The sequence below is a fragment of the Dama dama genome, chromosome 11 (assembly GCF_033118175.1).
Source record: "Dama dama isolate Ldn47 chromosome 11, ASM3311817v1, whole genome shotgun sequence".
Lineage (NCBI taxonomy): Eukaryota > Metazoa > Chordata > Mammalia > Artiodactyla > Cervidae > Dama > Dama dama.
The window spans coordinates 18,017,032-18,040,426 of NC_083691.1; the positions used below are offsets into that span (position 1 = coordinate 18,017,032).

General features: G+C 41.0%; 1 protein-coding gene across 2 annotated transcripts in view; it reads right to left on the bottom strand.

Moving 5' to 3' along the window:
* Positions 1-8,152: 8,152 nt before the first annotated feature.
* The window catches only part of MBOAT2 (membrane bound O-acyltransferase domain containing 2), a 103,129-nt gene continuing 87,886 nt past the window's right edge, over positions 8,153-23,395 (bottom strand). For both annotated transcript variants that reach the window (XM_061154786.1, XM_061154785.1), the window contains 6 exons: positions 20,827-21,019; positions 20,151-20,254; positions 19,142-19,206; positions 17,747-17,879; positions 16,908-17,059; positions 8,153-14,282 (listed from right to left, as the gene is read on the bottom strand). In XM_061154786.1, the coding sequence (XP_061010769.1) occupies positions 14,057-14,282; positions 16,908-17,059; positions 17,747-17,879; positions 19,142-19,206; positions 20,151-20,254; positions 20,827-21,019 (873 nt within the window). In that variant the 3' untranslated portion in view covers positions 8,153-14,056. The remainder of the gene's footprint in view (positions 14,283-16,907; positions 17,060-17,746; positions 17,880-19,141; positions 19,207-20,150; positions 20,255-20,826; positions 21,020-23,395) is intronic.

Here is a 23,395-nt window from a genome sequence, read left to right on the forward strand (position 1 = left end):
CCTAGAGGAGGCATGGCAACCCACTCCAGTATTCTTGCCTGGAGAATCCCATGGACAGAGGAGCCTGCCAAGCTATAGTTCAGAGGGTCACAAAGAGTCAGACATGACTTAAGTGACACGCATGTGGCTTATTTAATCTGCAGCCTTCATTTCTCTTTTCTTGTTATTGTCCTTCTAAGTAAACTTATTAGGTGAAATAGGGAAAGAGAGATACAAAATATCAGTGAAAAATGAAGCTTACAAAATTATTTTGTAAAATATATCTCTTTATCTAGCAGTAGGAAAAAAAAGGCTAGAAATAACTCGAAAATATTAAAATTGGTTGTCAATGACAGACGATGGGGCTTTGTTTGACTCCTTTGGATGCATCTTACTAGCTGTGTGGTGCCTAATGTAAAAGGTGGGGACATCAGTTAGTGTGGGTGTGGAGGAACCGATGAGTAATTCCTAATCTGAAGGCTTGGATAGAAAACACTTAACCTTGTCTACAAAACACCTTCAGTCTGTTTTTTTATTGACGGATAATTGGTTTACAATGTTAATTTCTCTGTCCAGAAAAGTGATTCAGTTATATATATATAGGGCTTCCCAGGGGGTGCTAGTGGTAAAGAATCTGTCTGCTGATGCAGGAGATGCAAGAGATGCAGTTTCGATCCCCGGGTCAGGAAGATCCCAGGGAGAAGGAAATGGAAACTCACTCCACTATTCTTGTCTGGAAAACCCAATGGACAGAGGAGCCTGGTGAGTACGGGCCATGGGGCCACAAAGAGTTGGATACAACTGAGCAACTGAACACACACACTCATGCACATGCACACATACACATACACACATATATACATATATATGTATATATATACACATTCTTTTGTATATTCTTTCCTATAATGATTTATCAAGGGATATTGAATATAGTTCCCTGTGTCATACAGTAGGACCTTATAGTTTATCCAAAACACCTTCAGTCTTAGTGTTATGGTTTTTGGCGTACTGTAGATTTTCTAAAATTAATCAAATTCCACAAAATGTCCTTGCTTTGTGTAAAAGGTAATTTATTTGTATCAAGAACTATAGATTGCTTCAGTTTAGCACATATATAGCAATGACTGCCTTTCTAAGTGATTCTGTTTATACCCACACCTGAGATGTACGTGGTCCTCATGCCTTAAATGTGGCCTTTAGTATGTAAGCATCTTGACACGTTTGTGTCTCTCCCGTGCAATGTGGGGACTTTGGGACTCTATCCCTGTGTCAGCCACAAGTTGGGCCAGTAATGGGGGTCTGTGGGAATGGAGGTCCCATAGCTAAAGGACTTAGTTTATTCAATTCACTTCAGTCGCTCAGTCGTGTCCGACTCTTTGCGACTCCATGAATCGCAGCATGCCAGGCCTCTCTGTCCATCACAAACTCCTGGAGTCTACTCAAACTCATGCCCACCGAGTCGGTGATGCCATCCAGCCATCTCATCCTCTGTCGTCCCCTTCTCTTCCTGCCCCCAATCCCTCCCGGCATCAGGGTCTTTTCCAATGAGTCAGTTCTTCCCATGAGGTGGCCAAAGTATTGGAGTTTCAGCTTCAGCATCAGTCCTTCCAGTGAACAACCAGGACTTATCTCCTTCAGGATGGACTGGTTCGATCTCCTTGCTGTCCAAGGGACTCTCAAGAGTCTTCTCCAACACCACAGTTCAAAAGCATCAATTTTTCGGCACTCAGCTTTCTTCACAGTCCAACTCTCACATCCATACATGACCACTGGAAAAACCATAGCCTTGACCAGACGGACCTTTGTTGGCAAAGTAATGTCTCTGCTTTTTAATATGCTATCTAGGTTGGTCATAACTTTCCTTCCAAGGAGTGTCTTTTAATTTCATGGCTGCAGTCACCATCTGCAGTGATTTTGGAACCCCAAAAATATAAAGTCTGACACTGTTTCCACTGTCTCCCCATCTATTTCCCATGAGGTGATGGGACCAGATGCCATGATTCTAGTTTTCTGAATGTTACACTTTAAGCCAACTTTTTCACTCTGCTCTTTCATCAAGAGGCTCTTTAGTTCCTCTTCACTTTCTGCCATAAGGGTGGTGCCATCTGCATATCTGAGGTTATTGATATTTCTCCCTGCAATCTTGATTCCAGCTTGTGTTTCTTCCAGCCCAGCGTTTCTCATGATGTACTCTGCATATAAGTTAAATAAGCAGGGTGACAATATACAGCCTTGACATACTCCTTTTCCTATTTGGAACCAGTCTGTTGTTCCATGTCCAGTTCTAATTGTTGCTACCTGACTTGCATATAGGCTTCTCAAGAGGCAGGTCAGGTGGTCTTGTATTCCCATCTCTTTCAGAATTTTCCACAGTTTATTGTGATCCACACAGTCAAAGGCTTTGGCGTAATCAATAAAGAAGAAATAGATGTTTTTCTAGAACTCTTTTTCTTTTTTGATGATCCAGTGGATATTGGCAATTTGATCTCTGGTTCCTCTGCCTTTTCTAAAACCAGCTTGAACATCTGGAAGTTCATGGTTCACGTATTGCTGAAGCCTGGCTTGGAGAATTTTGAGCATTACTTTACTAGCGTGTGAGATGAGTGCAATTGTGCAGTAGTTTGAGCATTCTTTGGCATTGCTTTTCTTAGGGATTGGAATGAAAACGGACCTTTTCCAGTCCTGTGGCCACTGCTGAGTTTTCCAAATTTGCTGGCATATTGAGTGCAGCACTTTCACAGCATCATCTTTCAGGATTTGAAACAGCTCAACTGGAATTCCATCACATCCACTAGCTTTGTGTGTAGTGATGCTTCTTTAAGGCCCACTTGACTTCACATTCCAGGATGTCTGGCTCTAGGTGAGTGATCACACCATCATGATTATCTGGGTCGTGAAGATCTTTTTTGTGTAGTTCTTCTGTGTATTCTTGCCACCTCTTCTTAATATCTTCTGCTTCTGTTAGGTCCATACCATTTCAGTCCTTTATTGAGCCCATTTTTGCATGAAATGTTCCCTTGGTATCTCTAATTTTCTTGAAGAGATCTCTAGTCTTTCCCATTCTGTTGTTTTCCTCTGTTTCTTTGCACTGATCACTGAGGAAGGCTTTTTTATCTCTCCTGGCTATTCTTTGGAACTCTGCATTCAAATGGGAATATCTTTCCTTTTCTCCTTTGCTTTTTGATTCTCTTCTTTTCACAGCTATTTGTAAGGCCTCCTCAGACAACCATTTTGCCTTTTTGCATTTCTTTTCCATGGGGATGGTCTTGATCCCTGTCTCCTGTACAATGTCAGGAACCTCCATCCATAGTTTATCAGGCTCTCTATCAGATCTAGTCCCTTAAATCTATTTCTCACTTCCACTGTATAGTCATAAGGGATTTGATTTAGGTCATACTTGAATGGTCTAGTGGTTATCCCTACTCTCTTCAGTTTAAGTCTGAATTTGGTAATAAGGAGTTCATGATCTGAGCCACAGTCAGCTCCTGGTCTTGTTTTTGCTGACTGTATAGAGCTTCTCCATCTTTGACTGCAAAGAATATAATCAATCTGATTTCGGTGTTGGCCATCTGGTGATGTCCATGTGTAGAGTCTTCTCTTGTGTTGTAATCTGGAGTAAATACAGATAATTCATGAATTTGCTTGTTGTTCTGCATCCGTCACCCAACCTCCTCCTTTGGCTGTGCAACTCTGAACAAATGTGTATATTAACAATGATAGCACTGAGTGATGAGGGTAAGGTACATATGGGAACAGTGAACCTGTGATGGCAAGGCTCAGAAAGAGCTGCCTACAGAAAAGCATCTCGTGTTTGATGCTTAGCATTCATCTCAGTGAGCTCCCCAGCTGGAGCGAGTGCTAAAGAATCCTCCTGCCAAGGAAGGAGACTTAAGAGACGTGAGTTTGATCCCTGGATTGGGAAGATCCCCTGGAGTAGAAAATGGCAACCCATTCCAGTATTCTTGCCTGGAAAATTCCACGGGTAAGAGGAGCCTGGCGGGGAGAAGAGATGGCCAGGCTACAGTCCGTGGGGCCTCAAAGAGTCAGAAACGACGGAGCGACTGAGCACACTCCCATTCATCTTGGTGCCTGGCACGCAGCACCAGCTCACTGATCTTTCCTGACTAGTGACGGAGAGGCTGCCCCTCGATGACGAAGAGGAGTTAGTGGGAAGGGAAGAGTGGGGAGGAAGTGGTGTAGATGGGATTTCTGGGTAAAGCGGGCAGTAGGTAAGGGGCAAGGGAGAGAGACTGGAGGAAGGATAATGATCCAACCTGACTTGAGCAGAAGGTGCCTTAGCCTGTTCAGACAGCTGGGACAAGGCACCAGAGACTGGGTGGCTTATCCATAACAGAAACTTCTTCATCACAGCTCTGGAGGTTTGAAGTTTAAGGCCAGGATGCCAGCACGGTCAGATTCTGATGGGAGCCCTCCTCGAGGGTGCAGAAGGCCAACTTTTTGCCGTTATCTTCACATGGTGGAAGGGGCAAAGGAGCTCTCAGGAGTCTTTTTAAAATTCAATTTTATTTTTTTATTGAAGTATAGTTGACTTACAATGTTGTGTTAGTTCTGGGCATACAGCAAAGTGATTCAGTCATTCATATGTACGTGCATATTTTATATGTATATATAAATATTCTTCTTTAGATTCTTTTGGAGTCTTTTGTAGGGGCAATAAACCCTATTCATGAAGGCCTGCCCTCATGACCTAATCACTCACCCCAAACTTTACCTCCAAAGACCATCACCTTTGGAGGTAGGATTTCAACATGAACTTTGGGGGACAGATTCAATCTACGGCACTATGTCCGTACTGGGAAGGGGTAAATCAGGAGAGAGAAGCACGCTGAGGGCTAAGCAGGGGTTATTAGATCATGGAAAGTTTTGAGTTTATCACAAAGGCTTTGGTTAACAGTTTCATTTTTGAAGCAGGAAAAAAAAAGCCCAATCCGTTGACTTCAGAAAGATGACTCAAGGCTGCATTTTAGACTGACAGCTGGAGGTTGGAGGACCAGTTGGAAGGTCGTTGCTATGAGCTAGGTGAGGAATGGGGAGCCAGGGCTGGTGGAAATGGAGCCACTTGTCCAGGAGAGAGGACACATGGGGGCTGGTGACACATGATGGTGGGCAAGGCAGAAAGGGTGAGGGGATAGAGAGGCTTCTGACTTGGGAAATGAAGCAAACAGTCACGACATTTAATGACCTGAGCAGGGCAAGAGGAATCACACGTTTTGAGGGTGATGCAACAGGATGACAGGTTTGGATGTTCTGAGTCTGCTTGTGATTTCCGGGTGGAGATATTTAGCTGGAGTTGTGAGTGAGGGGTAGTTAGGGGACAGAGGTCTGAGCTGAAGTTAGGACCAGCTCAGAGGACCTATGTGAGCAGATGTGTGTGTGAACTGAAGCCAAAACGAGGGATCTCGGCTGACTTAAGAATGATTCTCCAGAGGTAGGAGAAGCCAGGGACAGTTTCACAGACGCTGAGAAAAGAACCTCAAGAGAGTGGTCAACATGACCAAATGCGGCGTAGATTGAACAATACAAAAAGAGAATTAACCACCCCATTCAGCAAGAGACAAGAAACAACCCTTGCAGAAGTGGCTTAGTGAGTGTTGGGGACACTTAAGCAGCAGGGGTGCCATGCTGACTCTTTCTGTAAGATTTATTGTAGAGGTTCAGGATTGTAGATGGATTTCCAGTACTTGCTATTTTATCTTTCTATAGCCTCTTCTTGAGGCTGATGACTCATGCATTAAAAAGGCATGGAGAGATAAAACAGGAACTCAACTTTCCGGGGGACTGGCAGCCTCTCTGGCCAACTGGAAAGACCTCATCTTCTCATGGCTTTCGGTCTCAGGATGCTGGGCAGCTGACTTCCCCACTGACAGTTATCAACAGCAGGCAGCTAAGATCAGATCCTAGGCCTACTTTTCTAACGCTGTGGTCATGCTCATCCTGAAAAAAAGCGATGGCAATGGGTGAATGGCACCCCTCTCCTGGGCACAGAGCGTCCAGCTGTACCCTGGCTAGTAGATCGAGACCTACCCTTTTGCTGGGAGGAGTGTCAGTCTGGGCTAAAGGACACCATGGGTGTCATTTGGGATGATGCAATAAAAAAGAAGACTCAAGCACAACACAAAGCAGACTCAAAAAATAAAAGATCCATCATAATAGAAAGGACCTTACCAGTAAAGAGAAATGCCATCTTTTAATGACATTAAAAATCTGACCTGACATGTGGCTCTAGCAATAAGCAGGTTGAGCCAACATAACCCATCTTGCTATAAACACCGAGAAAACTATAGCAAAGTGAGCACAAAGTCATTTTTAAGTCACATGGCTAAGCTTCTAAGAATGAAGGTGATCAGATGAAAAGCTTACCCCAAAAGGTTCACATTGATGTAGTTGTGACTTTCGAGGAGGGAGGGGGAGGGGGAGGCGGAAAAGGCGGGGGCAGGTGAGCTGGCCCTATGTGCAATGTTCTTTTTATGAAAAAAAGAAAAACTTTAAACCTAACGTGGCAAAGCAAAACATCTGTTCTATCTGAGTGGTGGGCACATAAGAGTCTGTTTTATGTGCTGAACTATATGCTTGAACTAGCTTGTAAAGTCTTATTTTTAAGCAGTGGCTAAACTCAATATTTTCCTATTACTTCCGTTTCTAACTGGGAGGAATGAAGTTATTGTTAAATAGAAAGTCAGCACATAGTAGACCAAAACTTGCATAACTCTCCTTGTATTTATTGTATTTGTGTAAACACTATAAATCTCTTGACATATGCTTTTCTCATTGGAAAAGACCCTGATGCTGGGCAAGATTGAAGGCAAAAGGAGAAGGGGGTAGCAGAGAATAAAATGATTAGATGGCATCACCAACTCAGTGGGTATGAGCTTGAGCAAACTCCAGGAGAGAGCGGAGGACATGAGCCTGGCATGCTGCAATCCATAGGGTCCAAAGAGTTGGACATGACTTAGCAACTGAATAGTAACCACAAACTGCTTTTCTAAAGTTTCCCTTGCATCTCTTTCTCAGCCCAATAAAATGCTTCCTTGCAAACCCAAGTGCCAACTCTGTGTCTCTTCCTGCCCCCTGACCCCACCAATAGTTCCTGGCTCTAATAAAGCATTTACCATGTTATATGGTGACTATTTATTAGCTCTTCAATGGCAAGGACCTGATTCTTTTGTTACCTAATACATTGGGATGGAACTCATTAAATAATCGTGGAATGAAGAATTGAGAGAAAAAAATTACAAAACCTCTTGCAATGCTCATCTATAAACAAGGGGAGTCCTGTTATTACCTGGCCTCCCAGCCTCTCCTACTGTGAAGTGAATCAAGTTACCTTCGCTGCTGAGCCTGTCAGGACAAGCCGATGGAGGTACTGTGTTGGCGAGCAATTCCTGGTCATGGCTCAATTTCACGAACCTCCAAATGGGGTCATTCAAACCCGCCATCGCTGCCTTCCAGGAAGAAAGGACCGAAACTGGACTTACTCAAAGGTATTCATCTAGCATCTCTATACAAGTACGATGTAATACGTTTTCTCTAGAGCTGTCCAAGACCGCGTCTGCAAGAGCCGGAAGTGCACTCCAAAATTCCCTTAAGTCTGTAATCACGGTGCAGAGATGGGTGGCTGCCCCAACACTCTGCTTCACAAAAGCAGATACAGATACAAGTGCAGTGGACATGCCAACAGCAGGACTGGGAAAGTCAACTCTTTTTCTTTGTAACTGATGACAGGCAGCATCTTCCTCACCTTGCTGTTTGTTCTTTATATAACATAAAGTCACTAAGTCGTGTCCAACTCTTCTGACCCCATGAACTGCAGCACGGCAGGCTCCTCTGTCCTCCACTATCTCCTGGAGTTTGCTTAAGATCATGTCCATTGAGTCAGTGATGCCATCGAACTATGTCATCCTCTGCTGCTGCATACTACTAACCTAAGGTTGTTCTAATTGCCTCCCCAAGTGTTTATAATTGACAATAGTTTCTCTTGAATCTTTTTTTTTTTAACCAGTTAAAAAGTCAGAGACTCCTGGGAGTATTACCACCCAGTTGAAGAATCCTTCAATGAAAAAAGACCATTACTTCTCATGACTGTTACTTCTGATAGTCAGTTCTAGAGACTGAATTTAAAGCCTCTGCAATTAGCAAACACACACATACATATTTTAAACTACTGTTTAATCATTTTTAAAGACACACAAATTAGGAAAAAAACATTTAGATGTTCAGTTAAAAACATCTTTGAAACGCAGCAATAAGCTACCAGTGCAGCTCTTGGGACGCAGACTAGAAACATGTGGTTATGAAATATCACGTCACAGTGTAACGGACACAGTGGTAGTTTTCATTTACCAGACAACAGGAACTAGTTCATGGATCTGTCAAAAAATAACACTTCTTTAAAAAAATATTTTGGAATCATAAAAACATAAAGCACAGAACACCACGATCTATTTTTTCTCCCCCAGGGACGGCAAGTGAAGGGCTTTGAATACCAGCTGCTGGAGCTCGGAGCCCCTCGTGTTGGGGTGACAATGTTCAACTACTCCTACACAGACATCAAGATGCAACCTTTAAAGGAAGGCAGGAATGAAATCACACATTTCCATGCTCTATGGAGGAGGGTTTCTCTTGTTTTGCCACAATTATTTTTACTTTCATTCCTATTGCTTTCCATCATGCTCCTGCAGGTCTGGGGAGACAGCTGTGTACAGGTGACTGAAGTTGGAGCGAGTGTGTGCTAGACATTTGATTTCTCTGTCCTGTAATAAAAAGTCAGGAGCAAATGTACTTTGATGACAAACCCGTAGATACAGAACCAGAAATACTTGATATCGTAAAAGAAGCATATCTGAAATTCTTTACATGTGTTTGCCCTTTAGTAGGAAAAAACAAAGAGGGATATTAACAGATCAACTTCTCAAAGTTACTCCAGCACAGAGACTGGGCAGGATACATTTATGACTCCAGGAAAAAGCAGCCAGTCACTTTTTCCATTTCAAATGTTAAGAAAATGGTTAGTTATTCCACTGATGGTGCTCTGTAACTTTTGGTTTTCCATCATTATTTCCATTTCTTTTTATAGTAGCAAAATTTGATAAAATGTGACTGGAGAGATGGTTATGCATCACCGAGTAAGCTTTAGATAGTCATTTTGCATGGATCTTTATACTCTTATTTATAGAACATAAAGTCTCAGGGGTTTTTGTTTCTTTGCTTTATAAAAGGTGTACTGAAAGAAGACAGTTAAAATGTTTTAAAGGCAAGACAGATTAGTTGGCATAAAAATGTGTCTTTAGGCTCCATTTCAGAAAGTCTTCTCAATCAATGACCTGTCGACTCAGTTCTTTATTGGGGTTTGCATAATGTTAAAAACCTCTTAAAATAAATATTATCTGAAAATACACAAAAACATTATTAAGCAGCCCACCAAGTAAAATGTAACTGGCTGCATGCTCTGTACAAGAGCCTGAAAAAGCAGCTTAGTCGTTGACTCTAAGAGCAGTCCTACAAAATGCCAATGTGGAAAATTTCATTTAAAATTTTCTTGTGTAATAAATTACTATAAATAGATTTGACTACGTGGTGCTGAAGAAAAACACCATAGAGACCCTCTGCATCCTAGTCTTGCAAATCCACATTTCAGAGTGGCATTTCTTTTTTTAATGCCAATCTTCCTCTTCCCAATAAAGAGTGTGCCCTGATACACAAGCACTTTTACAAGGAAGGACTGTAGAAAGCAGAACTTCAGCATCTAACTTTAAGTGTACAAACGATAAGGTGTTTGTTAAATGTACACTGGGTTAAGTGTAGCTTTATTAGATCCTTGAGGGCAGTTAGGATTACATTTCACAGTGCTATTTAGAGTTCTGCACCTCTGTCAAATCTGGTATATTCAACTTCAGCCAGGATGGACTATTAGTGGCTGAATAAAACTCCACAAAATACTGGTTTATATCTAAAACTTGGGACAAATGCTTCGCTGACACAGTAATAAGAGGCACCATTCTGAAACAATTATTCTCTCAAATAATTTTTTTTCTTTCAACTAAAATGCAAAACTCTTCAAATCAGTAAACTAATAATTTAGACAACTTAAAATAAGGAAACAAAAAAAGCCTAACTGTCCAGAGGTGGTCATGAATTTACAAATGAAATTTACAAGGTATACATTTCAAATAGGAAAGATTTTTGTCCTATATGTCATCTAGTCCTTGAATAAAAGTATACATTTTAGGATTATTTTAATGGAAACATTTTAAAGTAATTATTTTCTGTAGTTTAAAATAAGGTATAACTAAATTTTCTTTAAATAATATTTGAGAAGTTGGCAAACCCTGTCCAATAAAATGTCAATTCATATAAAATATTTTTTAGCATATATCTTCTTCAATTGTACGTAACACAGACAGAAACCAAAAAAGCAGAGAAAGCAAAAAGAGAAAATATTTTCTTCAGTGGACACTATTTCATTATGAAAGCCTCATTTTAAGGGCTGTATTCAGTGGAAGTGGAATGCTGCCACATCTTCTGAAATAATGGATTGTAAGGTTTTCCTCTGTTGCCTCAAAAACCTTTTGAAAAGTCAGGGCTTTGAGCTCAAGTTGTCAAAGTAAATGACCATGAAGACAATCCTGATGGTGACTCTTACAGATGCTGCGAATCGTTTCCAGTTGTTACAAACACAACTGCTCATAAACTTTGGGAAGTCACCCTCTGGGTTTCTTAAGGAAATTTCCTCTGGAAGGCAGGTCACAGGTCACAAGGTTCCCTAATGACGGTGCCTGACGAATACCGAGGTCTCCTCCCAGGACTATCAGTGCTCTGGTTCAGGTTACTTCCATTTTTCATTTATATATGTATATGTACATATATATACACACACACATATATATAAAAGTTTAACTTCTCTATTTTATTTTTGGCTGTGCCACACAGCATGCAGGATCTTTAGTTCTCCAACCACGGATCAGACCCGTGCCCCCTGCATTGGAAGCTCGGCATCCTAACCATTGGACCACCATCCCTTACCTTCATATTTAAAAACCATTCTTTAATACTGCGATTTTTTTTCCTCAAACCTGGTATCTGTGGAAATCCCGTATGTGAATTTCACATAGTGGGAATCAATTAACAAAACTACTTTTTAATCAAAAGTATGGTGGAAGCATAAGTGGTGGCTGGACATTTTGGAAGCCAAACAAACCTTCACTATTATACTGGGTATTTTAGAAGCTAAGTAAATTTCTTCAGTTACCCTGAGCTCCGAATAAAAATGTTTATTTTAAAAACTAAGAAAAAGCTTGTTGTAAATGGTGACAGGTGAGATACATCAAAGTAAATTAACTGCTATGGTTTCAAAAAATAAAACCGCAGGAAAAAGAATTATTTTGTTCATTTTTTTCCCTGAGTAGTAAAATAATAACCAAAAATATAACTGGAGTGGTTTCATGATAATTGAAGAATGAAGAAATAATATAAATATGAACTGAATCCTGTTGATTAAAAAAGAAGCAATCATATATTACAATGAATCCCTTTAACATAGTAGAGATATACCAGTTTTCAATTCTTCTACCATAATTAGAAGTAAAGTATTAACCCTTACAACACTTCAAGTAGATATAGTCAATTTATAGAGCACAAAAAGTCTCTTCTTAAGGAGGAAGGTCAAGCTGAGAATCAGAATTCTTTAGTTTGTCTTCTAGATTGCATACTTAACAATCAAAATTTCGCCAAAATTAAAGAGAAGCTATTCAAAAACCCATGTCATACAGAAACAAAAATCTAGATAATCCAGGGGGATGGAAATCAGTAGGACTGTCACCTTGCTTTCTAGATGGTAGTGCTATGATAACATTCACTGAGCAAAAAAATAGCTAAGAGTAAAACTAAGTTTACAGGCTGAGAAATAAAATATAATCAGATAATAGAACTAAATCATGATTATTTGTTAATGACTAGGCAGGCTGAACAAAAAGATCTTTTATTATACTTTCTTGTTTTCATTTATGACATGCCTAGACTTGTCTTTTAATCTCTAAATTTGTTTAATTTTTCTTAATAGTGATCAGATTCTCTGCAGCATTTAATGGAGGAGGCATGGTATGGGGTTGGGGTGGGGGGAGCAGATACTTTCCATGATTACTCTTTTCCAGCCTCTCACATTCTACAGGTTCACCTAAATTCAAGTGTGTGGGAAAACAGAAAATTTATTTAGCCATCCATCCTTTCCCAGGAGGTAACAGGGCATGGCTAACTAACCTCATCAGGTGGGGGAAAAAAATTACCTTTAGAAAAATAAAAACATTTCATATCAACAAAGACAAGGTTATTGCTAAAATTCTAGCAAGGTGTTTTTGCTGATTAGACCTCAGAAGTTCCAAGCACATTTCCTTTTCCTTTAGTCTTAAAATGAAATACTACACAGCTTAAGCCAAAGAATTGTTCTGTTGTTAACTTTCATTTGCAAATTTATTAATGACAGAAAAAAAAAAAAAGAGAGACTCATCATAGATAGGCAATTTGCATTTAAATTTAAAAATTTAAGGCAAAAAAGAAATAAATTCCACAAAAGAAGGATCACAGAAAAGTGAAGTCAGAAGACCCTGCCCATCCTCTCCCTGTTGGCCCATTATTCACCACCCTGGGCCACCAGAACCCTGATACCAAGCTGGCACCACAACCCTCTCCTCTGCTTCCACTGCCGCAGCATCATAAGACTGTGGGATCAAAGGAGGAACCAGCCACTGAAGGCTAAGTGAATTATGGTGAAAACGGCCTGTAAAATAAAAAGCACATTTTCTGCTTCAAGAATCTGAAACCCGTTAACGAGAGTTAACGGTAAAACTTTCACCGGAGAAGTTAAAAGAGTTTGGAAATTAATTTATATTGTTCTCTACAAGGGGGGCTCAGACCGAATGACTTCTAAGTTTTCATTTCCTTAAAACGTAACCAAATACGAATTCAACTGTTCAAGGATTAAAAAAGTGATTCGCTAGACAGTAATTTCACTCAATGATGTCTCTTTCAAAGCCTTCAAGCAATCTCCCGCTATTACTTTCATTATCCTTTTATAACTCTATATAACTTATGTCTGATACATTTCTTAAAAATCCAACGTGATTATAAAGTTATTAAACTTTTGTGTCTTACAGGATCACAAAGAACTCAGGTAAAGAGGGGTGAAGAGCACTTCCACTGAGCCTTGGACCCCTGCCACATGCAGGTGTGTATATGCACACAGGTGCTACGGGCCGGGTGCAGCACTTCATCCATGCCTGCCTTCTTGTGTTTGTCATCTTCTCTCTTTTTTGAAGAAGAAGAATAAGCTTAAAGTATTACATCACCAACCTTTCATTATGTTTAAGGAGTCCTTCCTTATGGGTTCTCTGTCTGACACAGGGTGATCAAATTCTCCAGGAAAATAAACTACCTACAATTTGGCATCCGCCACTGCTTACAGTTCTACTACATACTGTAGTCATCTGAGAAACTTTAGGAAAACCCTTCAAATACTGCGATGTTTATTGCCTTTTAAAGTATCCACAATCTTAAATAATCCTGCTCGAATTCTTCTGGAATTCCTGTGCAGCACACAATATCAAATAGTGAAAGAATGTTCGCACAGTGCCACACTTGAAAATACCATTTAGGAAACAACAGTTTAGGAAATAGAGGGTTTAAGGCAAGACATTCATTTGGAGAAGTTAATTTTTCTCAGTCATCCAGAGTGACATGATTATTTTTCCCTCTCTTCAGTGCCTTGGGACATACAGCATACATTCAGCAACAGGGCACACATATGACTCTATGGACATATGCTGAGGTCCTGAGTGCCCATTGAAATAATGGAAATATTTTTTGATAAGGCGTGGCCCACCAGGACATGGCATGGGAGGGGTATTTCGCTCCATTTCCAAGCTGGTATACAGGGAATTCCCTACCTAAAACCGGCCGGTTTCCCCCCATGTGATCTCTTCCCCAACAGACACAGACCCCTTGAAAGGTGCTAAGATTGGTTCCCCTTAACATACAGAAAATAGCCATCAGAGTGCTTTCCTCATCATTGCTTTAATGATGAATGTCTAGAAGCTATTTCTTGATTCTGATTGCAAACATTGTTTGTTGTGAAAATACTATTCTGTCCCAAAGAATTTTCTCTTTCATCAAACTTTTTGGATCGTGACAGCTGAACGTTTTCATGTGTACTCTTTCCTTTTTGTTTTTTTTTCACTGGCAACAACAATAATACTAAGATACCAGCAAAGTGAAGGCTGTAATACCAGGAGCTAAAAGAAAAAAAAGGAAAAGTTTACTTTATTAGATTCTGATAATTAACAAGACCTAATTTGACATCTGTCACAACTGTCCCAAGCCCCTTAGGATGTGTATATTTGTTACATTATTCTAGAACAATCCCCCTTAGATGAAACTCAAATCATATATGCCTGTGGGTATTTATAAAGCACTGTACACACCTAGGCCAATTACAAGCGTGATACTAGACATCATATTACATTCCTTTCTAAGGGTCCTAAGGCCAGAACTAAATAAAACAAAAATAAAAATTTACTTATTAATAGCTGCAGAGATCTGAAAATATCTCTCAAATCTGCAGAGTCAAATATTGTGTAAAGAACAGAGGTGGTAAAGACACAGTAAAAGCCCTGCCTGCTACATACTGTCCCTAATTAAGTTACAAGTATTCCAGTGATGTCATGCTGTTGTTGTGAAAGTCACTCAGTCAGGTCAGGCTTTTTGCGACCCCATGGACTATATAGTCCGTGGAATTCTCCAGGCCAGAATACTGGAATGAGTAGCCTTTTCTTCTCCAGGGGATCTTCCCAACCCAGGGATTGAACCCAGGTTTCCCGCATTGTGGGCAGAATCTTTACCAGCTGAGCCACAAGGGAAGCCCAAGAATACTGGAGTGGGTAGCCTTCTCCAGTGGATCTTCCTAACCCAGGAATCGAACCAGGGTCTCCTGCACTGCACGCGGATTCTTTACCAACTGAGCTATCAGGGAAGCCCAGTGATATAACTGATAAGCAATATAGCTTCTTGATGGTTACTGTCACAAAATAAAGGTCACATTATTAAAAATATTATTAGAAGTATCATGCCTCAAATTAAATATAAACCAATGTGACCTACTGCTTCTATAGCTGTAAATCTCAATGTTCCTGAGACAGAATATCCAATAAATAGCTCAATCACATTTAAATATATGTAATAATTCTGCTAAAATGGAAACTTTAGCAGGAGTTACTTATGTCTTCCTGTATGACTCTTTATCATATTCAATTCAATAATTCTGTGACCATATACTCTTGCTGTCATTCTAAATGCTAGGGTAATAAAGAATTTATGAAAGAATAAAGCTTTTGATCTCAGGCAGATCACTATCTAATACGGCAGAGGGGAATTTGGTGGGTGAGGGAGAGAAGATAAATAGATAAAATATGGAATTCAAAATAATAATTTCTATCATGTAGAGATGACAATAATTCCTCTAGAGAAGGAAATGGCAACCCACTCCATTATTCCTGTCTGGGAAATCCCATGAACAGAGAAGTCTGATGGGCTACAGCCCATGGGATGACAGAGACAGGCACAACTGAGCGACTAAACAACATTAACAACAAGAGCTGACAATGTACCAATGAACTGTAAGAGTGAAAGGGAACCCACAGTGAAATTTAAGTAATTGATTATCTTTTGATTGAAGAAATTAAGAGAATTAATGATTTGTTATAAAGAACAAGCTATACTTTTTTAACTACTTCATCATATTCTTTTTTTTTTTTCATCATCATATTCTTTATTTTTCATCTTCTATAGGTTTTCCTTTTCTTTTGAAGTTAGCAGTCTGATAGCCTAAACTCTTGGTCCATGGACTTTATTAACAGCTTCGGGTGACTATCAGAGGATATACTGTCTTGGCCAAAAAAGTTCATTTGAAAAACCTGAATGAACTTTTTGGCCAACCCAGTATTTACTTCCGCCCCTAAAATATCTCCAGTGACTCGTAAGCATCTGCTGTAACATACAAACCCCCAAACCTTGGCTCTCAAGCAGGGGGCTCTCACCACCCTTGGCTCTCGAGCGGGGCTGAGCAACCTTGGCCCGTGGGCCAAAGCTAGCCTGGTGTCTCTCTCTTTCTGTTAAATTGAGAAATAACTGACAAGTAACACTATTAGCTTCAGGTGTGCAACACAATGATTCGATCTGTTTTATGTCATGAAATGATTGCCACGTTCATGTCAAAGTGTAGAAAGAAGAGCTGCACTTTCCAGTGAAACTTTTGAGAGATCTGAAGCAGCAAGTACCCAGGTGATAGTCCTCAAAATCACACTCTCAGCTCAAGTCTGAACGGTGTTAATCATTCCATAAATAAACTTGAGACGGCTAGGTTTAAGATGTAAAAGTAACGGACAAGGCACTTAACTGCAGGAAATAAGTTGGGTTCTATTTTTCTATTCTACCTAAAAGCAAGAAACTTTCCTAAATTTCAAAATATGATACAAATGAACTTATTGATATTTACAAAACAGCAATCAACTCACAAACACAGAAAGCAAACCTATGGTTGGTTACCTAAGGGAAAAGGGTACAGGGGAGAAATAAATTAGGAGGCTGGAATGAAAATACAGACACTACTATGTATAAAATAGATAACCAATAGGGACCTCCTATATAGCACAGGGAACTATACTCAATATCTTGTAATAACCTATAATGGAAAACAATCTTAAAAAGTGTGTATATATATATGTATACACACACACACCCCTATATATTCATGAAAACCTTTGGTATACATCTGGAACTAACACAAATTGTAAATCAACTATATTTCAATAAAATTTTTTTACAAATTTCCAATGGCACATTTGTTAAGAGTTAACACTTACCTGTAAAACATGAGTGAAGGTTTTACAGAAAGAAGGACAAATGGCACAACTGTGTAACTTATTGCTATCTGAGTTGCTATCCATGTTATAACATCGTACAAAAATTTCAGCTGGGGAGGTTCAATGAAATAATGTCTAAAGTTATTTCTCACCTGAAATAAACAGAAATATTCATCTTTAACAATGCTTATGGAATCATACAGACTTCATCAACTGTTTCAAAGATGTGGAATAGATGAAATTCTCATACACTGCTGCTGGGCATCTAAAATGGTACTGTTACTATGGGCAAAGCTGGTTCAGAGAAAACTAATACACCTATCAATAGGTATAAAAACTATGGAAGGAGCATGGTGAAGCATGTGGGCAAAATGTGTGAATCTGGGTGAAGAGCACAGAGGAGCTTCTTTACAACTTTTCTGTGGATTTGAAATTGTATCAAAATTAAAAGCTTCCCCCCAAAGTTAACAATTGCTTGCTGCTGCTGCTGCTGCTAAGTCGCTTCAGTCGTGTCCGACTCTGTGCGACCCCACAGACGCTGGGATTCTCCAGGCGAGAACACTGGAGTGGGCTGCCATTAGAGCTCCTGAAACGCTGCCGTGTAACCTGCAGAACGGGCACATCTGGCTTTCCCGTGTTTCACTTTGCTGGGCCTTCCTCTCAGATGAACCGAGTGTGGGTGGGGCCTATCTACCTCACTCAGCACGCGTGCCAGGCACACCCACTGGAGCTCAGGCCTGGCCCGGACAAAGCAGCGAGGCCGCTCAGTGGGCGGGCAGCCTCCGCCCCCAGTCCATGTGACTGGCCCTGCAGGACGAGAAGGCGTCCCCCATACTCACAGCTCGGGCCACCAGCGTCATCAGCACTCCGGTGAGAAAGGTCAGGTAATAGCCCGGGTACACCCCATGCCAGATGGCAGAGAGGAAGAAGGTCTGGGTGGTGGGACTCAATGAGGCACGTTCGTAACACACCCTGGAAACCACGACACACCTGAGTGATAAGAAGCCTGTCAAGCCCACCACCATCATTCTTTCAGTCCCAGTCAGGATTTAGGAAAACCACCACAACTTAGCTTGGCCATTAGCCTCAGGGAGGTTATGGCTACTATGAGGTTTATAAAAAGATTTTTCACTTTTGTCTTTATTGGTATCACCAAAATGATCATTTCTAGTGTATGGGGAGTCTATACTATATACAGAAAAACTTCAATAAATATAAAAGTTACTCTTATTTTACATTATTTTATTATTTTCTTCACTAACATTTAGGACTTTCAATTGATCCAACTGTACTCTACTGGGAACCAGGCTGTGCTTAAAAGTCTTCCTGTCACAGATGGAGAATGTACATGAAAATGAGATTTTCCTAAGGTATGAAATTTAAAATATAACAACAAAAATAAAATAACAATTAGCTCACAAAATGTGCAGCCACTGGGGAGACTTCAAGGTACCATGAAGTGACGAGAGTATATTTTGGGTATTTCAAGAGGTAAAGGTCATTATTTGTCATAAATAAAGGGCATTACAGAGAATGGTGCTTAGAGTCCCCCTATCACAGGGGCAGCGTTGTATGAAATAAACTCAAAACCTGGTAGTATCCCATTGGGAACAAGGAGACAGGACCCCTGGGAGTTTCTATGCACTGTCCTAAATTTGCCTTCTGTAATCAGTCCTGTCTTCCCCCTGTGCACCGGACAACTCCTCTTTTTGATTCTTAACTCAAGTGCCTCTTCTCCCCACCCCCCCCCTCCATCGTCATCCTCACTACAAGGACCAGCATGTGGAGATCACTCTGCCGTGTTTCTAACAAGACCTTGAACTCCAGCTGCAGAGGTTTCAGTCTTCAGATACTGCACCCAACATATAAAGGTCTATTGTACTGGAATATTTTAACTATTGTGGAAAAACTAATGCATACATATGGTGGCTATGTAGTCACTTTTGTTTGGTCAAATCTCCCATAAATGAGGGATGTACTGGCGATTTCAGACCTTGGTGGGCACCTTTCAAGGCAAGTGGAGAGGTCTGTGGTAGCTACATTAGGACTTAAGGCTAAACAGTTCTCAGGCTTGGTACCACCCTGCTTTGGAGGACAGTAAGTGTGTTTCCTGGTTAACACAAAGTCATAGCGTTCATTTAATTTAATCTAATCAAGAATGTGAACCCAGTGAAGCTCAGTCTCAAGACCCAGAGGCCAAAGCACAGCTGAAGACAGTTCTGGAAGGAGCTTACCTTTTGAGCCAAAGAGCTGTCTGAATATTCCAATTATCGAGAAACATCTTGAAACTTGTTGACATCTGAAAAACAAAGGAAATTTTTTCTTCGGCGGACAAAACAATAAAGCTTTAAAAGGTAAGCAACATTTTACTGGGCTAAGAGTACACACTCGACGCTGACGATGGGGTACGGTCTCTTTCCTAAATACTGCTTTCTAATGGAGTAACATCATTCTACGAAGGAAGTTTACTGTGGGGAACACCCATAAGGTGTTATAAATGGACTTCGCGCCGTCTTCTCCTGTGCGTTAATAACACTTACAGGGGCCATCATGGAATCATCCCAAGACACTCCTGCAGAGCACGTGAATGAGCAGTAGTGGCCGGTCACTGGGCACAGCCTGGATGCCCCACTACCGGCACAGCCCCACCCCGTGCCCTCACCTCCTTCAGCTCCTCCCCTACCCCACTTCCGGGAATCTCGGGCCCTCTGGACCTGCTCCCCGGGAGGAGTGGCCTGCACATCTTCCTACCTTCCCAGCCCCTCACTCAGGCCTCTAAGACTGTGCTCAGCAGGGCCTCTATTCCTCCTGCCTCACCTGTCAGTACCGCTAGGTAACAACAAGGGCCACAACCCTGCCCCCCACCTCGGGCTGCCGCCCTTGACTGGAGTGCCTGGCTGCCTCCTACTAAAAACTCAGCCTACGGGCATCATTTCCTCCAGGACACCTTCCCTGGGCCACTAGTCCAAGCTGGACTGCTCTGCCTCTCTGATCACGCCCAGTCTTTCTGTTTCTCTGTAACCCCCACTGGATTCAGGCCCAGACGGTACCGATCTTATTCACCAGATCCCCACGGCCTAGGGCACGCAGCTGATGACCGACAAATACTAGCGGAGTGAAAGAGTGAGCATTATTGTTACAAATCTTTCAGCACCATTCTTGGAACATCATGCTGTAATCTACGAAAGCAAGTTATGCCACTTAAGAATCCTACGGTGACTGACTGCTTGATGATGCACTAACCTCTATTTGCTTGATCCTCAGATTGGAAATTAGGTCCCAATGGGCGGCTCCATTTTTGTCATAACCTCTGAATCCAAAGCCCGCTGCATTGTTGATGGCGTCGGCTGCGAGACACAAGGGAAAAGGAAGCGTTATGAACCTGTGTAACAAACTGCCATGCTGCCCCAGAAGACATATGTTATCATAGACTATGCCCTTTAACTCTTAAATAAAGTGGATTTATTCTCATTTTTATATGATATTATAATAAATGGGCCTTGATCCAGCTTTTAGGATCTAACAGTTTTTAGGGCTTCCCTGGTGGCTCAGACGGTAAAGAATCTCCCTGAAATGCATGAGACCTGGGTTCCGATCCCTGGGTCTGGAAGATCCCCGGGAGAAAGGAATAGCTACCCACTCCAGTAGTCTTGCCTGGGAAATCTCATGGAAAGAGGAGCCTGGCGGGGCTACAGTCCATGGGGTCGCCAAGAGTCAGACACAACTGAGTGACCAATACTTCTCAACAGTTTTCAGGATCAGTCCATATACACAGGACATGAACTGTGAGGTCTGTTTCTCCTGCACAGATGACCCTAGTTTTTCCTCTTTGTTCCTGAACTACACATCCTCAAGAGGGCACCCTCCTGGCTACTGACATGTCCAATGCTAATGCAAAGCCTGTTCACACGTTACTTACCTAACGTCCATGCAAAATAGTACTTGGGTCTGGCAGCCAAAAGAGAGACGTAGAGATAGACCACCTTTGTCGGCCATGAAGCTGTGGCCTGAAAATGTTCATCAATGTTGTACTCCACGGGTAACATCTTAGAGATGGTCAAGTGGAACAGTAAGGAAAGTCCACAGATTAAGAGTTTCTGAATAACTGCAACCTGAAAGCAACACAAGTCATCATAAACCTAATCCATACTCCTTTTTCTTCCTTCCAGGTATTATCACCAGATGACTCACTCTGAATATAGTTATTAACCCTGTATAACTCAGTCAAAATCCTGAACTCTGTCATGCTCAGCATTTAAAGCCTTCACTGTCTCACAGTTTGAATACATGAAGCCTTATGTCTACCTCTGGGTCATGGCTCAAATGACACCAGAAACCCCAATTTGTATTTGCAGGACTTTCAGTAATTAAAAAATGATAATAATAATCTAAAAGCAAACACAGGTATACACGATGACTATGTAAAAATGTTACCATTAATAAGTTTCGGTAGAGATTCCCCCCCACCCCGTTTTATTTATTTTTACTTTACAATATTGTATTGGTTTTGCCATATACTGACTTGAATCCACCATGGGTGTACATGTGTTCCCCATCCTGAAACCCATCCCACCTCCCTCCCCATCTCACCCCTCTGGGTCATCCCAGTGCACCAGCTCCGAGCACCCTGTCTCATGCATTGAGCCTGGACTGGCGATTTGGTTCACATATGATAATTTATATGTTTCAATGCCATTCTCCCATATCGTCCGCTCTTGCCCTTTCCCACTGAGTCCAAAAGACTGTTCTATACATCTGTGTCTCTTTTGCTGTCTCACATACAGGGTTATTGTTACCATCTTTCTAAATCCCATATATATGCGTTAGTATACTGTACTGGTGTTTTTCTTTCTGGCTTACTTCACTCTGGCTCCAGTTTCATCCACCTCATTAAAACTGATCCAAATGTATTCTTTTTAATGGCTGAGTAATATTCCATTGTGTATATGTACCACAGCTTTCTTATCCATTCGTCTGCTGATGGACATCTAGGTTACTTCCATGTCCTGGCTATTATAAACAGTGCTGCAATGAACATTGGGGTATACCTGTCTCTTTCAATTCTGGTTTCCTCAGTGTATATGGCCAGCAGTGGAATTGCTGGGTCATGTGTCAGTTCTATTTCCAGTGTTTTAAGGAATGTCCACACTGTTCTCCATAGTGGCTGTACTAGTTTGCATTCCCACCAACAGTGTAAGAGGGTTCCCTTTTCTCCACACCCTCTCCAGCATTTATTGCTTGTAGATTTTTGGATAGCAGCCATCCTGACTGGCGTGTAATGGTACCTCATTGTGGTTTTGATTTGCATTTCTCTGATAATGAGTGATGTTAAGCATCTTTTCACATGAAAAGATGTTAGCCATCTGTATGTCTTCTTTGGAGAAATGTCTGTTTAGTTCTTTAGCCCACTTTTTGATTAGGTCGTTTATTTTTCTGGAATTGAGTTGCAGGAGTTGCTTGTATATTTTTGAGATTAATTCTTTGTCCACTGCTTCATTTGCTATTATTTTCTCCCATTCTGAAGGTTGTCTTTTCACCTTGCTTATAGTTTCCTTTGTTGTGCAGAAGCTTTTAATTTTAATTAGGTCCCATTTGTTTATTTTTGCTTTTATTTCCAATATTCTGGGAGGTGGGTCATAGAGGATCCTGCAGTGGTTTATGTTGTAGTGGGTAGAGATTTTTATATGATCACACACACACACGGTTTATTTTTTTCCACTGTGCCTTTTCCCTAGTTTCCAAGTTCTAGGTATTTCATGGAAACTATTTTTACAATAAACAACTTTTACATTTCTTTAAACCTGAAAGTTCTTTTATGCAATTTTGTTCAAGATGATAGAACTAAAAGAGCAATACAACCAAGAAAACAAAAGATCTATACAAAAGATTCTGATGGAAAGAAAAGGCTGACCTTTACTCTTTTCTGGTGAGGTTAAATTACCTCGACAGAACCCAACTCATGGCGTTTTTGTGTTTTCAGGAGGCCAGACTATTTCAATCTGATTCTATATAAAGGAGATTCTACAGGCTACAGAGGAAAAGAAAGTAGTAGACAAAAGAAGAGGCTGGATCCAGATAAAACAATGAAACAAAATACTTGGATTAGTGTCCCACACAGGGATCAAATAATATTCCAATTAACTGCAATAATTCGCAGATAAACACTTATTTAACACTTTCTGTAAGGGGGCCAAAAGCAAGGCTCAAAGGTAAGAGTGAGAGCACGTGCCAGATTCCTGAACTTTATTCCTGCACAAAAAAAGCTTTATTCATTCTCGGACTGCTCTTGTCAGGAGATGCTGGACGGTCAAGGGCTCTTTGCTGCAGCTGTTCTTATTCTCATTTTCCTGGTCGTCTTTCAAAGCTTTCTCTAGGAAAGTAAGGCTACCTTTCCTTCACCCTCCACCTCCAAAATACCTAAGCTACACATCTGAATAGAAAGAGATTTGCAGCAGGTAATTAGAGGAAAATTACCATCATAAATGAAG